We start from the raw sequence: 16,670 nt of genomic DNA on the forward strand, positions 1-16,670 counted from the left end.
CCCATCTCCCCAGCCCATCTTTAATTTTAATTTTTTTTTTTTTTTTTTTTTTTTGCTGTTGTTGTTTAAGAACATTGTTGATGCCAGCTTCTGTTTGCCTTACTATTGAAGTTTCCCACCAGCCGGAAGATGTTTTTGATCCTGACGAAAACACACAACGATCACATTTTCAGAAGATCCTAATTGCTTGGTACATACTAACCTAAGACACAGGGGCACGAGTCGAAGTGCCTGCACATGCCCTTAGAGTACAACCTGCCACAGTTACAGATGCCAGTGACTGAGCACCTACCAAGTTTCCTGTGTACAGGACAGCCTGAAAAAGAACGAAAGCCTACTGAGTAGCACTGGATTTCATTATCTATTTGATCACACGGCAGTCCCCAGGCTGGTGTCTCTGCCTCAGGATCAACTCCTGACACATCCTTTCAGGAAATCCCAGCTGTTTCACACACAGTAAAGGACCTTCTCCACTTAGCACTTTCTTTAGCCCTAGGCACAGGGCAAGGTTGTGTAAGCCTTCAGCTGTCACTTCCTAGTAAAAGGAGTGACCTTGTAGCATCCAGCTCTGAAGTTCTTTTCTTTCCACTTAAAGCAAAGTCAGTGAAGGGAAAGTCCGTTCCAAGACTCCAATTAACAAAAGCAAGGGGTGGCTTCTTTGGGAATGCTCTGCTAAGATTAAAATTCACTCCCACAGAAACATTCTCAGAACATGTAAGTTAACCCCTTTATTCACCGGAAAGGATAACAAGAGGACTGGGCAGCCAGTCTCTTCCCATAGCTCTGGCAGAGACAGTGGGGACTGATTCAGCATACATAAAAGGCTAACTCTCACCTTTTTGAAAGCAGTTCCTGAAATCAGAGCCTGAAAAGAAAAGTACTCTAAACCCAATGACAATGATCTTGTTACCTCCCAAAGCCCCTGGAATTAAAGCCCACACCCTCCACCTCGCCTCCAAGAATCCAGGTGCTTGTAGCTGCCACCTTCGTCTCTCTTTAGGGACTTATTTTGCAACATTTCCTCACCTTATTACCAGCAAGCTCAAGCCACAAGGAGTGTCTGAGTTTAGACCTTCTTCATACGCTACTCCGCAGCCCTGGTTAACACGTATTCCTGATTTAGGACTCAGGGCAATCACCTTTCCTCAGAGAATTCTCTTCTCAGCCCCACCTCTTCAGCTGCTCTCCAAATGTGCATATTCCACAGGCTCTGTTTCTTGTCTTCAAAGACCTAAAGGTCTTTTGGGGGCTGAGAACATAGCTCGTTTGGTAGGTAGAGTGCTTGCCGGACCATGCACACAGCCCTGGCATTCACCCCCAGAATTGCATAAAATGGTGAATAGTGGCAAATACCAAGTCATTTGCAGCTACATAGTAAGTGCAAGGCTAGCCTGGGATAGATTAAAGCCTATCAAAAAAGAAAAAAGAAAAATTCTCTAGTTCTTGCTTCCTTCAGAGGGCTTCAGTCATCTACTTTTAACACTTAACTAGTATTTTGTCTAAAATCCACTGCAGGCCAAGCTCCTTGAAACAGGCTGAGCTAAACGTCAGTCCCTAGGCATCCGAGCACCTAGTCCAGGGATGGCTGAGTAAATAAATAAAGAATTGGTTTGTTTGGGAAAGTAAAGCAAAAGAAAACACTCTTCATTCTAAACATTCTAAACTGTTCCAGACTAAGTGTGACTGGAGAGGAGTGACCGACACATCACACTTTATAAGCTTTGGGTATAAAGCAAGGTTAAGGGGCTGGAGATATTGCTCAATGGTTAGACGCACTTACTGATGTTTTGGAAGACTTGGATTCATTTCCCAGCACCCACACTGGGTGACTCACGACTGCCTAACTCCAGGTCCGAGAGACTGGGTGCTCTTCTAGCCTCCAACTGTATCGTCACTCAAGTCATATACATACAGAGACATTCCAATACTTAAAAATGATTTTTTTTCAAAAGCCTGAAGGAACCAGAGAGTAGGAGGCTGAGAGTGGAGAGACTGAGAGGCCCTCTTAGATAAGGAGAGTTGGGGCTCATTACAGCCTTCTCCCATCACCCCATCTTCATCACTGGTGTGCTCCAAATATGGCCTGCTCCATAAATAACCTCAGCTCCAGAGGTGTTCACCCCAATAGTCACCACAGTGCCCTTTCTAAAAGGTCGTCTTCAAGGTCAGTTTGGATCCCCAACATCATTGTAAAAGCCAGTTATGGCTTCATGTACTTGCAACCCCAGCACTGGGAAGGCAAACAGATGAACCCCAGGAGCTTCCCTGCCCACTAGCCTTGCCCAATCAGTGACAGACCCTGTCTCAGGAAAAAAAAAATGAGGAGCAACTGAGGAAGAAACTTGATGTTCAGTAGGCCTACCACACAAATACACTACACACAACACACACACACACAACTGCATACACATGAACAAGTACACACATAAAACATAAATAAGTATTAGAAAGAAATCAGTTATGGTAAGATCCCAACTCAGAAATCTCACCAACCCAAGTGAGCCCAATTCATAAGTCAGCCAAAAAACAAAGTTGTATTGTTTCTTTTTAAAGCTTTCTATGCCGGGCAGTGGTGGCACAAGCCTTTAATCCCAGCACTTGGGAGGCAGAGGCAGGCAGATTTCTGAGTTCGAGGCCAGCCTGGTCTACAGAGTGAGTTCCAGGACAGCCAAGGCTATACAGAGAAACCCTGTCTCGAAAAACCAAATAAATAAATAAATAAATAAAAATAAAGCTTTCTATGAAACCGTGCATGCCCTTCAGCCGTGTTTGTGAGTCTCACACAGAGTCTAGCCTTGTTTTAGACTCAACGTTCAGAAAACAAGTTTTCTGATGCCTCCTCCCACCGCACGTTTAGGCTCACAGCAGATCAGGGTGCAAATGGGTGTCAGAGGCAGGTGCACTGACCCAACAGCAAGCAGAACCAAGAAAGTACTCGATCAAGGCCAGATGTGACCACGTAGTCATCCCAGAACTGGGGAAGGAGGGTCATCACAAGCTTAGGGCAGTGTGGGCTACAGAGCAAGACCCTGTCTAAAGAAAAATAGAGAAAGGAGAAAGAAAGAAGTAAGGCTGAGAGAGAAAAAAGGAAAAGGGAAAGAAAAACTCAATTTATAGGTGTTATCAATAAAAGTTAACCAAATGGCACCAAAAGAGGACAAAACATTACCTAACAGGAGCCATTTAGTATACCAAAAAAGTGAGTGAGTGTGGTGTGTGTGTGTGTGTGTGTGTGAGAGAGAGAGAGAGAGAGAGAGAGAGAGAGAGAGAGAGAGAAAGAGAAAGAGAGAGAGAGAGAGAGTCTGTGCTCATACATGCCATGGCACATGTGTGTAGGTAAGAGGACAACTTGTGATGCTCACCATGTGGATCCTGGAGGATGAACTTAGCTCACTGAGCTTGTCAATAAGAACCTTTACCCTCAGAGCCATCTCACCTGACCAGGCCCTTTAATCTTTAGAAATCCTTAGACCTGAATCAAAGAACTGTTCAGTTGATGTATTTGTAATTATATAATTATGATCAATCCATTCATTGACAGAAGCACAAGTCCATTTTAGCAAAGTCTAAGGGTATATGGTATTTCAGATAAGATTTTTGCAAGTTAAAGATATAGTTTGATGGGAAAGCACTAGCCTAACATAAATGAAGTCATGAGTTGGTCTCCAGCTCCTCCAAAATACACACATGGAACTTTCCAATTCTTTGTATCAGGCACCTTAATCAACTGCCCACTTCCTAGATAGAAGTAAATAAATGTTCTCCTTCCATATGTTGATGAAAGAGAATTTGGGAAGAAAAAAAAAAAAACACCTTTTCTGTATCTCTGAAGAAAATCATATTTTATAACAAAAGTAAATCAAACTAGAAAATTCTTCCATTTATCAACAAGATATGAAAATGTTGAAAACCAAAGTACCAACTTTATGAATAACTGAAAGGTTTAATTTTATAAAACTATAGTTTGCGAGCTGAGGAGATGGTCCATCAGGTGAAGGTGCTAGCCACAAAAGCTTGATAACCTGAGTTCAATCCTAGAATCCACGGAAAGATAAAAAGAGATCCTCTGACCTTCATGTTTACACCGTGGAATGTATACACACACCCAGAGAGAGAGAGAGAGAGAGAGAGAGAGAGAGAGAGAGAGAGAGAGAGAGAGGAGGGGAGAGAGAGAATAAATTTAATACTACAATTCAATACAAATGTTTTGTAAGCTCTGTAGCCTAGGCTGGCCTCAAACAAACAGGAATCCTCCTGCCTCAGACTCACTAGGATTATAGGCATGAGCCACCACCTTTAGCAAACACAAACATTTCTTATGGAGGAATCTATCATCAACTACAAATAGTTGTGGTTATTGATCAAATGTCATTTATTCAGGTTGTCAAGGACTAAACACATTTCGACCAGAACAACAGAACTTGAAAAGCTCCACCCAACAAACAATTCTTGGGTGGTCCTGGAAGTATCAGGTTAATTTATAAAAAAAAAAAAAAAAAAAAAAGCTAACTTATTTTCTCTATTAAATTGAAACTAGAGCCTAAGAAAACTAAACAATAAATTCTACAATTAAATGTAGAAAGTCCAACTCAAACCCTAACTCCAGAGAACTTGAGATGAACTGTCTCACACAGTTCCCCAGACTTTAACACAGTAACTGGCTAAGTATCCTAGTCAGGCATTGTCTATTTTCTGCTTGAAGACCTCAAGAGTCAGAGACTCCATTACAATGAACCCTTTTACTTCTGCTTCCCACCTAACAACTCAAAACAGAAGCCCAACCACAAGATAGGTCGCCCCTCCTTCAGACCTAAAACACATAAACCTACTTAACCTGTGGCTTTCTCCCAGGCATCCAAGGTAATGAATTTGTATCTCAAACATTCCTCCTCTCAAACTGTGGGACACTTGTGCTCAGGGCCCTGATCAGTTCCTTTCTGTTCATCAGTAAATCCAACGGGCAGGTCCCAGGATCCCACAGACCAACCGCACCTGTGACTGCTCTCCTCCAAACAGGCTCACTCTTCCTAAACACACCTTTTCTTAGGACTCTGAAATAAATCTCTCCATCCTTCCCTCCCTCCCTGTCCTTCCTTCCTCGTGCATTCCACTTGTATTTCTGGGGTACCACTCTTATACCAAGCACAGTGCTAGGTCTTGAGATAGGATAGTGACCAAGAACTGGTAATACTGGTCTCAGACATCATAAAATGCCCTGTGCTCGTTACACATTAAACATCACACTCCATGAAGAAGTCTTTCAATAACCATGGCCATAACTAGTTCTTGGTTTCTTCCTTCCTAACACAGACAACTGTGTTAGGAGCCTCATGCACTGACCTCCATTCTGTCTCCACTTCCTCATTTACCTGTGTTTATCCCATGCCCTACCACTAACTCTCACACCATCTCCACCTCCATGGTGTTCTCTTGCACAGCAGTCTTCATTCAGCCGATTACAAATCTCAAGTTGTTCTACTTCACACCCATTTAAATATATATATGTGTGTGTGTCTGTTTCTTTTTATTTTTTCACAATGTTGTTTTGAGTTGTGGTTAAGTCATTTACTTTGGGCCTGGGAATGTGTTTATGAACTTACAAATGAGAACATCTGATGTCTTAGGAGTCTACCTCCAACAAAATAATGAAACTGCCCTGGGGTGACCTGGCACAGAGCATCGTCTCCCACAACCCGCTTGGATCACTCTCTCATGCTGCCTGATACAAGCAAACCCTGTAAGAAGACTCCTTAGCACTTCACCTCAAGTGTGTGTGTTTGCCAGTTATCTCAAGCAAGCTGGAAAAAAAAAAACTGAGTAACAATTTATCACTATGGAGATCAAAGTCCAGCTACACACTGCCAAAGCCTAAGAGGTCAAAGCGGAAAGTATTTAAACAAATATGAAAGTAAAACTGGGTGGTAGTGGATCACATGATCAAGAATAGACTGTGAAGTTGAACATAGTGACTCACATCTGTAATCTCTGCACCTGAGAGGCTCACATAGGAGGATTACCAAGAATGCAAGACTAGCCTAGGCTACATAGTGAGCTGAAGGCCAGCCTGGGCTACAAAGTAGGACCTTGTCTCAGAAAACCAAAAAAGAAAACATGGAGGGCTGTGAGGGCTGAGAGTAGATCAGTGTTAGAGTACTTGCCTAACATTCGTGAGATCCTGCTTTTGATTCCCTGGTACTGCAAAAGGAGGAGGAAGAAGAGGAGGAAAGAGGAAAAGAGGGAAAAGGAAGAAGAAAGAAGGAAGAGGGAGGAGGAAGGAGGAGAAAGAAGAGGAGAGGAGAAGAATTGACTGTAAATGTATATCAGTAAGTGTACAGTCTCATAATGCATGCCATAGAATAACACTAATTGTGTCCACAGGTACATACACAGCCAAGCAAACACCTACAATGTATGTGTTCAGAAGATGTAAAAGGCAAAAATTCTGCTGTGCAAAATGTGCCCTCCACGCAAAAGTGGCATGAAAATTATAGGTTAACCAGCTGCTTTTGGATTAGACTTGAGTCCTGCTCCACAGGAATGACCTCAGGCCCAGTACCATAAACCGATCATGGTTCTGGAGGTCACAGATGCTAGAACAGAACCCACCACTGCTGCTTTGCTAAGGAGCATGTTATCAGACTGCTTTCTAAATGTTTATGCTTATCCCCACAGATCAGTGCTACCTTCAACCTTGGCCCAGAAGCTTCTCTCTGCAGTGGTCAGTAGTTAATGCAGAGACTTGTAACTATGCAAAGTACTAAGAATGCATGTCTATTGAGTGTTCAACCCTAAACTGGACGTCAATATCAACTCCTAACCCAAGGTTCAGGAAACACCATGGAAGGTGGTGGGAAAAAAAGAAGGTAGGAAGGAGTGCTGTGAAATGCTGTCTTTGGGACATGGTGTGGTGCTGCACCAAAGAAGTCACTGCAGTCATTGGGTCATCTACCTAAGATCAACTCAACAAGATCAGTCGTCCAATAGGTAGCTCTAATTAGATTTAGTAGGTTATTAAGGGAGGAAGACAGACAGACAGACAGACAGACAGACAGACAGACAGACAGACAGAGAAGGTACAAAAAGTAAGGTTGTTGGGAGTGACTGAAGAGAATGGAAAAAAGATGGAGGTTCCTGGGAGACTGAAAGAGAGGAATTAGAGTTTATATGACCAGGATGCATCGTTCATATGTATGAAATTGTCAAAGAATAAATCAAAGATATTCTATTATTTTAAAAAAGGATATTTGAACCATACTGAGGGTTTGAGTTGGTTGGTTGTTGGTTAGCTGCTGTTTTGAGACAGGGTCTCATGCATCTGAGGCTGATCTTAAACTCCTGATCTTCCTCCTGCTGCCTCTATAACCTAGTAGTGAGGTGACAGTACTGTGACATCATGCCAGGTTTACATAATGCCAGAAATTGAACCCAGTACTGCAACACTCTCTAAGCTGAGCTACATCTCCAGCCCGTTTTGTTTTTTAAGGCAGGATCTCACTATGTACCCCATCAAGCCTTGAACTCAAAAATCCACCTCTCTCAGTGTCCTGAGTAGGAACCACCACATCTAGCTGAGTCTGTTCATTCTTTAATCTTCTAGTGCTGGGGATTAAGCCCAGGACCTGTATATGCCAAGAAAATACTCTCCCACTGAGCTACGGCCCCAACCAGATTTCTCATTCTTAACCATTGCAGGGTATTTGATCACAGTGTGAACCCCGAAATTGTGTTATTTACTGAGAATACCTGTTTCTAGTTGTGGTGTGGCTCAGCCCTTGGTACACATCTTTAATCCCTCTGGCTTGAAGACAAACATATCCTTAGTACATACGCACCTTTAATCCCAAACAATGAAGATAAAATTAGTTTGTAGAAGGAAGCACCCATGTGTGAAAGTGATGTCTAATTGAGGGGAAGACAAAGTGATGAATCAGAGAAAGATTTGATATAGGATAGGATATTTGCAGCTCTCATGAGAAGAGAGAGGAAAGGGAAGCTATTTAAGAGGCAGTGAAGGGGGGGAAGGGCAGTTTTATTGGTATAGTGGTACAGACAGGATGCAAAGAGAGAACAAATTAGACACAGGTGAAGACAGAACGAGGCAGAATGAAAAGGAGCCAGAAGACTAGAACAGATTGCCAGAGTTAGTATGAGACCAAGCAAAGCAATTCAGGAGAAGCTAAAAAGTTAGATTCAATCAGTGAGGTTGGAGAGGAGTTTGAGCCAGGACAGCTGAGTTGAACCAGCCAGTCATTGCTGAGAAAGGGTGAGCTTATTCAGCAGTTAAGTTTCAGAGGCTGAAAACCATCTTGGCCTAGATAAGATTGTACAGAGGCTAGAAGCTTCCAGGACAAAGTCTAGGTTAGCAGGTGGAGGCAGATGACAATTACATCAGAAGAATAAAAAAAACATTTTTATACTTAATAAGTAAAAATACTTGGTGACGTTTCTTGGATCTACCAAAGAAACTCCAGCCAGTCTCAGAAACTTTATTTAGTACTCTGTCATGAAAATTTAGTACCTTTCTTCTGAAAATCCAAAGGGCAGAAGAAATGGGAAAGTACGATTGAAAGCAGACACTGTCTTTCTCAGCAAACTGGCTTTCCACACCACTGGCATCCAATCCCAATGCCCAAGATGACCATTAGGAACACACAAAGGCTCTGACAATTAACACATTTGATTTTGTTAACTCTTGAGCCAAAAAAACATGAGCCAAGTTATTAGAAGTTAGCCTCTATTTGAATGACAGGGCCCAACTCCAACACCAAAGAATTAGCCATTCTAGAGAAGAGAGTGATGCTGGTAGTTCAGATACAACTGAATACAATACAGATAAGTCCTTGAAAGGCTCCAGTTATAGAAATATGTTTTGAACCACTAATATTTTTGCCTATACTCTTGTTTTAACTCTGGCCTATGAAAATATGCATAGCCCAAAATATAATTTCTCTTTTTTCTTTTTTTTTCTTTTGTTTTGTTTTGTTTGTTTGTTTGTTTGTTGATTTTTCAAGACAGGGATTTTCTGTGTAGCCCTGGCTGTTCTGGAACCTGCTATGTAGACCATGCTGGCCTCAAACTCAGAAATCCACTTGCCTCTGCCTCCCTAGTGCTGAGATTAAAGGTTTCAAAGTATGATTTCTTATCATCTATGTTTTATTAAAATGTCTCTGACCTTCATGGAGATAATTCTGTTAAGAACCAAGGAGAATCTAGTCATGATGGTGCAAGCCTTTAATCTCAGTACTCAAGAGACAGAGACAGAAGCAGGCAGATTTTTCTGTCTGCTCAAGGCCAATCTGGTCTAAATTTTGAGTTCCAGGCCAGCTAAGGATACATAATGAGATCAGACAGAGAAACAGAGACAGAGGAGAAATTTTCAAATTTTCAGGCTCAATTGGGTGCAGTAGCATACACTTTTAATCCCAGCACTCAGGAGGCAGAGACAGGTTGCTCTGAGAGTCCATGGCCAGTCTGGTCTACATAATGAGTTTCAGGACATCCAGAGCTACCATAGTAAGACTCTGTCTCAGAAAAACAAGAAACAACAACGAGAAAAAATTCAGTCTCATAGCCTGGCCTCATGAAGCCAGTTGGTTAAATTCGTTCCATGGGCGTTTCAGAAGGTCATTATTTCAATCAGAGTTCTACCGTCCTTTAATAACTCAGCAACCTTCTGCACAAACACAGCTGTATCCAGACTAAACACGCTCTCATATTTAAAGAGACCAGTTAATAGTTTCTCAGGTGATAATTTACTTATAAAGGTGACATTTCATTGAGACACTCAGCGAATAATTATAGCTACCAGGCTATATGAGGTTCCATGTGACAACGTATATAAACACACTCCCTTCTTTGGAGACATGCACATTAGGGTATCTGCCCTCAGGATGACATGCTCCACAGATAGAATCCAGGTTACCACACAGGGTCCCAGGGACTCTTCAGACCATCTCATTCTATCTTTGCAAGAAGTAAAGTCAAAGAGACATAATCTGTAGCCTCCTCTTGCCTTCCTTCCTCCCTTCCCTCCTTCAATTTTTTGCCTTCTGATTGGCTACTTAGTTATATCTTTTCTTTACTACCCTTACCCTGAAAAAACTTGATTTCTTCCTCCTCAGAAACAGCCTCATTCTTTAATCATGACCTTAGAAAACTCCCAACTTTAAGTATTTTAAAGGTAAACTCTCAGTCGAGCATGGTGATATAACATCTTTAATTACAACAATCAGAAGGCAAAGTCAGTCAGGATCTCTGAGAGTTCAAGGCCAGCCTGGTCTGCAAAGGGAGTACCAGGACAGCCAAGGATATATAGAGAACTGTCTTGAGGGGGAAAAAAAAGTATACACTGTTTAAAGGATCCCTTACATTTCTCAAATTCATCCTGACCAAGACAGAATGCCTGATCTTCCCACTAAAGCCAACTGTCTACCTATTTTCTTGTTTTGGCTCATGATATTCTCAGGCCCACCATGAAGAAACTATCCCAAGAACTGCTTGGTTCCCTTCCCTCAGCATCCTCATCAACGACCCACACAAGGATTCAGATCCTGCCTTTTTTCCATCAGAGCATTGACATGATGTCAATTCAGTACCTTAATTCTTTTCCCCCTTAAAAATCCTGAAGTTTGTGTGTGTTTTTGTTGTTGTTGTTGTTGTTTTGGTTTGGTTTGGTTTTTGGTTTTTTGAGACAGGGTTTCTCTGTGTAGCCCTGGCTGTCCTGGAACTCACTCTGTAGACCAGGCTGGCCTCAAACTCAGAAATGTGCCTGCCTCTGCCTCCCACGTGTTGGGATTAAAGGCGTGCGCCACCACTGCCCGGCTTGTGTGTGGTTTCTTATATCCTCTCCAATGGGCCTTAAATGATGCTTTTACATTATTTTTTTTTTGGATGGAGGATGAATATCCTCTGGAACTAGATGGCATCTTTTCAAATTCCAGCTCTGTTAACTTATTTTAGTGACACTGAAGTGCCCAGCCTCACTGTCCCTGTTGGCATCATTGCAGCAAAGGATCCAGCACAAAGGCCAATGCTCTGTAAACATCTGCTGTTATTTGTCATTAGTATGAATCTAGCCACGCCATCTCTGTTCTAGAGCCCTTCTGAGAGGCTCAAGGCATGCCAGGGTAACCGCAGGTTCCTCGCCGTGGCATTCAGTCTGTCCCCAGCTGGCCTCTCAGTGTCATATTCCACACCTCCCCCACGTGACCCGTATACACACCAGGCAAAGCAGACGACTTACTATGAGCTGAACACACCTCCCGAGCCTCCCTCCTGCTCCCCACTTTTCTTTCCTCTCACACCCATATCCACGGACACCTGACCATCCTTCACGCTGACCTTAATGCCTCCACAGAGCCTTTTATGAACGTCTCTGCTGGGCATGGCTTCACCCTTCCATAAGTACTTCCTACTATGCAGGTGAGGTTTCTCCTAGGACGGCTTTGTTCTCTTTAATTACAGTCCTCTTAGTCATCCACCATATTGCTTTGGAGCTCCTTAAAACCTTGAAAGGCACATGTACGTTCATCATGTTACGCTCTGCACGGTAGAACACAGTGTGATGTGCCGGAATAACGAAAAGATGGGTTTGCGCAGGTAACTAGGACCATAGTCACTACAGTGGCATGCTATGGCACATCACACTAGGGAAGTACATGCTCTGCTCAGGCTGAGTCTTTATCATTTCTTTTCTCACTCTATAGCCCAAGCTTGTTTGCAAGTCAGTATGTAACACAGACTCACCTCCAACTAAGCAACTCTTCTGCCTCAGTCTCTCAGGTGATGACAGGTGAAGCCACCACTTCCAGACGTTTTTTTTTCCCCTAAGAAAGGGTTTCATTATGTAGCTCTAATTGGTCTGGAACTTTCTGTGTAGAACAGGCTGCCCTCAAACTCACAGAGATCCACCTGCCTCTAACTTTGCTCCCTACATGCTAGAATTAAAGAGATGTACGCTATGCTTAGCTTCTTGCAGTTTCAAGTTCACATCCAAACTCACAAAGTGAACCAGATGGCCTCGCTAGCAAGTCTGTCCTTAGGAGACACCAGGAACACAGTGCAAAAAAAAAAAAAAAGTATAACTATTAAAATCCACAAAATCTCCATTATTTTTAAGACACCATTGTGCACTGTGTTTAGTTGATTAACTGTAAAGTTTTGCTAAGTCTACTATCTAGCAATCCCCAGGGAAGTGATTCAGACCTCAATAACTGGAGCCTGTTCAAATGCATATTAATAAACCCTGGCTCTTTAGTCACTGCAGAGTGAACATAATAGAGTGTATACACAGTCCTACCCTCAGGCACACAAAGGTCCCTAGGCCCTCGGCTCACAGACAGAAAGCCAAGAAGGTGCCCAACAATAGAGTGTCCACTCAATAAACACTAAAGGTGGTGACATCATCCAGGTGCCCAGGGTCAGGGAACTGGCAGCTTAGAACTCCCTTCTCTGGGAGTGGAGCTGTAATCTGACACCAGGGATTCAGACCTCCCTTTGCCTCTGCAGCTCTAGGCATTCAGGAGCAGCAGCAAAAGGCTCTTTGATGCCCACTGTCTCTTTAGCTATTCAGGAAGCATCCTTCTCCCAGCACTAAGAGAAATGTCCTGAAGACATCAGTTCCAAGACCCCCTAGGACGAAGTAACAATTAAGGATTATTTTCTCTCAGATAAAATATAGGCTTTTCAAGGTCCAGAATATTTTTCCTCTTCCATGGCCCAGTGGTACCCATAAATCCTGAAGCTGAATTACGAATATACTTTCTAACAGGGTAAACCCTAGAAAGATTTTTATGATTCATTTCACTATGCTCGTTTGTCTGCCCACTTGATTAGGATGGTAAGAAAATAAAACTAAATGTCTAAATTAGAGTGTACAAGGCTTGTCTGAAAGACCAGCTCTTTTAGTAAAGGAATATAAGTCATTCTCACCTTTCTATTCCTGTCTACTGCTTTCATTGAAAGGAAATATATCTCTCCAATTAATGTTTTACTAGGCCTAAAATATTCAAATAACCTTTTCCTTTACATCTATGGCCTTTCCAGAGCTCAGTTCCCAGTTCCCGGTTCTGATTTTTTCACTTTCAGATCTTAATCCCTCAGCGGGGAGGGGCAAGGGGGTGGGGGAAGACAGTCCTCTACTACTTAACGAATAATACCATCAAGTCAACCCAATCACACTGGAAATCTTCCACATAGATGCAACTTGGATACAGCTCCCCCCGCAGTCCTGCGTCCCACTTTCCTGAAATCTAGCTGCGCAAACAAAAACACCCTTCCAGACAACAGAAGCCTTGTGCACTAAGAAGCTTCAGCACCTGTAGTACATAGACAGACTGCCCTGTACCCTGTGGGTGCTCCATAAATACCTAGTGACTGATTCACAGGCCAATTACAGGTCTGGTGATGACACAGAGTATGACCGCCTGGTGCTACTCTGGGGAGTGTGAGGAATCCAGAATTGCCGTGGGAGTAGGAAGAATTAATATCCGTAAAATCCTAAAAGGACTGCAGTGTTGACAGGTTCGAACTATGTCCATTTTGTCTGCATCCCTCTCCAAACCATAGAAAGCTAGTAATGCCTCCTGAACTCTTTGGAAAAAAGTGAATAAACCCGCTTATCAAAGAACCAACAAGCTAAATAGTTGGGGTGCTGGGAAAAAAATAAGAGGGAAACTTACTTTTCATAGACCAGCTCCTCGTCGATGGAGAAATAGTGGATATTTATTGTGCTTTTTGGTCTATTCCTTAAAGTAGCAAAATATAATCGATCTGAAAGACAAGTTTAAAAGACAGACCATGAGAAGCAGGGACGTGAGGCTGAGAGTGCGTGCTGATCACGCACTAAGGATTAATTGCTACACATCATTTAAAGCCCCTTGAACACGTGGGATTCTTGGAGAAACAGGATCTTCCAGAAAGCTACAGAGCCCCAAAAAGCACAACTTGCCAAGAGGCTAGAAGACCCAGCAGGGGGCAGAGCATCTTCTGAGTTCCCTCACCCCCTGGTTGCGTGCGGGCGGGTGCAGACAGGAGCTGTGGGTACCCGCAAAACTGGAGACACAAGTTTGGTTCATAAACCTCCAGACCTCAGCTGCGTTGGAATGGGAAGAGAGGCGAGCTTCTGCCCCTGCAGCTTAGCAAACTTCAAGAGGAAGGAAGGAAAGACAAGGGGGTGTGGTTGGGGGTGGGGGGTGTCCCAAAAGCACCGGTCAGCCACCAAGGGTTAGAGGATTAGCAGATGGAGGATTAAAACCAGCAGAATCACCACCAAGATAGGTTTGCAGGGGGATCCCAAGCAGAGAAGGCTGCACTGTCCGGGTACGAGGAAGCTGCAGAGGGAGCGAGAACGCGAAAAAGAAGCCGGAAGCAGGGGGTCCTCGGGGAGTTGAGTGGCGAGAAGGGGCCCGAGCGCCGAGCCGCAGTACTGAGGGACACAGGGCCCGAAGAGAAACCCAGAGTAGAGGCTCGGGACAAAGGGGTGAGCTGTGAGGAGTTGTGGGGGGAGTGGCGTGGAAGGGTTGTAGGATGCCGGGCGGCTGCTCCTCACCTTTCATGAACTCGCAAGCCCCAATTAGTTCCCCTGACTCCGCTGCCATCTTAAGCGAGATCCGCACCGGGGGAGGGCTGGGTCGTGGCCAGCTGAGGTCACCCGCCCCCGGGGGCTTCCCCACTGCCCAAGAGCTGGGAGCTCGCGGTCCCAATCACCGAGCCTGCCTGAGGGAGGAGGCGGGCGCCCAAGGCGGAGGCAGCTGCAGGGTCAGCGCGTGGGGCGCCCCGGGGACATTCCGTGGGGAACCGAACCCGCTGGGCGCGGGACGCACACGCCCCGGACTGTAACCGCTGTGATCCGGACTCTGCGGCGGCGGCGGCGGCTGCTGCTGCTGCTGCTCGCGCTGCACAGTCTCCGCCAAACCTGGACAGCGCACACCAGCTCCCAAGGCCGGGCAAAGTCTTCCCCCGGCTCCCAAAGTGATCATGGAGGACAAGACGTTTGGCCCGGATCGCGCCCGTGGCCACTCTTGCGGCAGCGGGCAGGACTCCGGAGGTGTCCGCGGGGCTAGTAGCAGCTGCTCAGACTCCTCCCTCGCCACCTCCTTTCAGCAGCAACTCTTCCTCCCTCTCCTCCTCCTCCTCTTAGGTCCGCCCCCAGACCTGCCTCCCCGCCCTCCCTCGTCCCCCTCCACTTTCACGGCTCCGCGGCCATCCCTTAAAGGGACAGCTCGGCTCCTTTCTCTGAGCCGGCCTCAGGCCCCAGTTACCAGGCGCCCCGCGGGTCACTAGGAGCCAGTTGCTAAGGCTTTGTTGCCTTTCACCAATTGCTACACTGGAAACTTGGCCCTCAGCCTGGGTGGGGGTGGGGGATGTCAGGCGGGGCCACAAACTTATGAATGAAAAAGGATGGTTAGAGAGGAGTGGATGCCTTTCAGGAAGCTGCTGCAGCCTGGCGGGCTGAGATGCTGTCTCTACTACCCCTTTTCTGCATCGGCTAGCTCTTCTTCCACACCAGATTTTTCTTGTCTCTCTTCAAGCTCTTTCTCTCCTGCTCCACTCAGTTTCTTCTAAACTCTTGCTTGCGCGCGCACGCACACAGAGACATGCACTCGCGCGCGCGCGCGCACACACACACACACACACACACACACACACACACACTGAAAAACCTCTGACTTTCTCCATGCCGGATCATACCGCTAGCTGTCTTTCCACCAACCCCCATTCTCACCACTGTCGGATCTGTGTCTTTATAACCAAATTTCAAAAGAAACGATACCTCCTAGCTCCGGAGTGCACGGACTGATGCCCTCTAAGTACTAGAGTCTGCTCTCACCTAGGCTTTGTTCTCAAGGGGGAAAAAAATATTCCGTCCAGTTCTCCAAGTCCTGTCAGTTTGGCCACAGGTGTGAGCGCAAAATTATACCAGAAGTGTAAGGCTCTAGTCTCGGATTGTAGGCTATCCTGGGCGAAGGGAGCAAAGGGAAAGGATCACTTGTCCACAAGAAAAATGAACAGAAGATTCATCCCTTTAGTCTTGGCTGGAGCGCTGCAAGGAAGTACAAAGGTTCCTCTCCAGGAGGCCCGGGACTTGTTCTGCAACGTTCTGATCCAGTTTGAACAACTTTAATGCTGTGAGCCCTAGGGACGTAATTAGTGGTCAGCCCTTCCCTTACGAAAATGGCGCTACTGAACCACTATCCCCAGAGCATGCGCTCTGAGTGGTTTCTTCTTGAAACCGGGATTTGTGCAAGCCTTTGCCTCTCAGTTGCTTGTTGACCTCTAGGGAGAGAGGGGGCGCTCGAGCGAAGTGCCAACTGAAGCGACTTGGAACGCCGACGCCAGGGAGGCAACTCAACTCTTGATTCTTAGGCCATCATTCTGTTCTGCTGGCTTTCCAGAAAGCTAAACAAAGCACAAAACTGGAAGTGGATACTACTTTGATATACAGACAAGTAATTCAGAGCATCTTGGTAATTCTAGCCAAACACATCCTTGGTAAGGTAGTTAAAAACACGCCCTCTCCTTACATTCAAAAGTTAACCCCTTAACCACATTCATGGAAAGCCAGGAGTCCCTAAGAGCTAGGCACAACAGCCTCGTTTTCATATTTGGAAAAAGAGAAGAGTAGAAGAAAAAGAAACAGACTTTAAAACTGTAAAAGTCCTGAAGGTTGT

The 16,670-nt window shown here is 44.9% G+C and overlaps 1 protein-coding gene across 3 annotated transcripts in view; it reads right to left on the reverse strand.

Moving 5' to 3' along the window:
• Positions 1-16,317, reverse strand: part of Cdc14a (cell division cycle 14A) — a 149,193-nt gene extending 132,876 nt beyond the window's left edge. For 2 of the 3 annotated variants that reach the window (XM_034501115.2, XM_034501114.2), the window contains exons 1-2: positions 14,549-15,254; positions 13,680-13,770 (exon numbers count right to left, since the gene is read on the reverse strand). In XM_034501115.2, the coding sequence (XP_034357006.1) occupies positions 13,680-13,770; positions 14,549-14,597 (140 nt within the window). In that variant the 5' untranslated portion in view covers positions 14,598-15,254. Of the gene's footprint in view, positions 1-13,679; positions 13,771-14,548; positions 15,255-15,829 lie in introns of those variants that run through there. The other variant, XM_076933164.1, reaches the window with a different exon arrangement.
• Between the last annotated feature and the right edge of the window lie 353 nt (positions 16,318-16,670).

The sequence above is a fragment of the Arvicanthis niloticus genome, chromosome 4, assembly GCF_011762505.2.
Source record: "Arvicanthis niloticus isolate mArvNil1 chromosome 4, mArvNil1.pat.X, whole genome shotgun sequence".
Lineage (NCBI taxonomy): Eukaryota > Metazoa > Chordata > Mammalia > Rodentia > Muridae > Arvicanthis > Arvicanthis niloticus.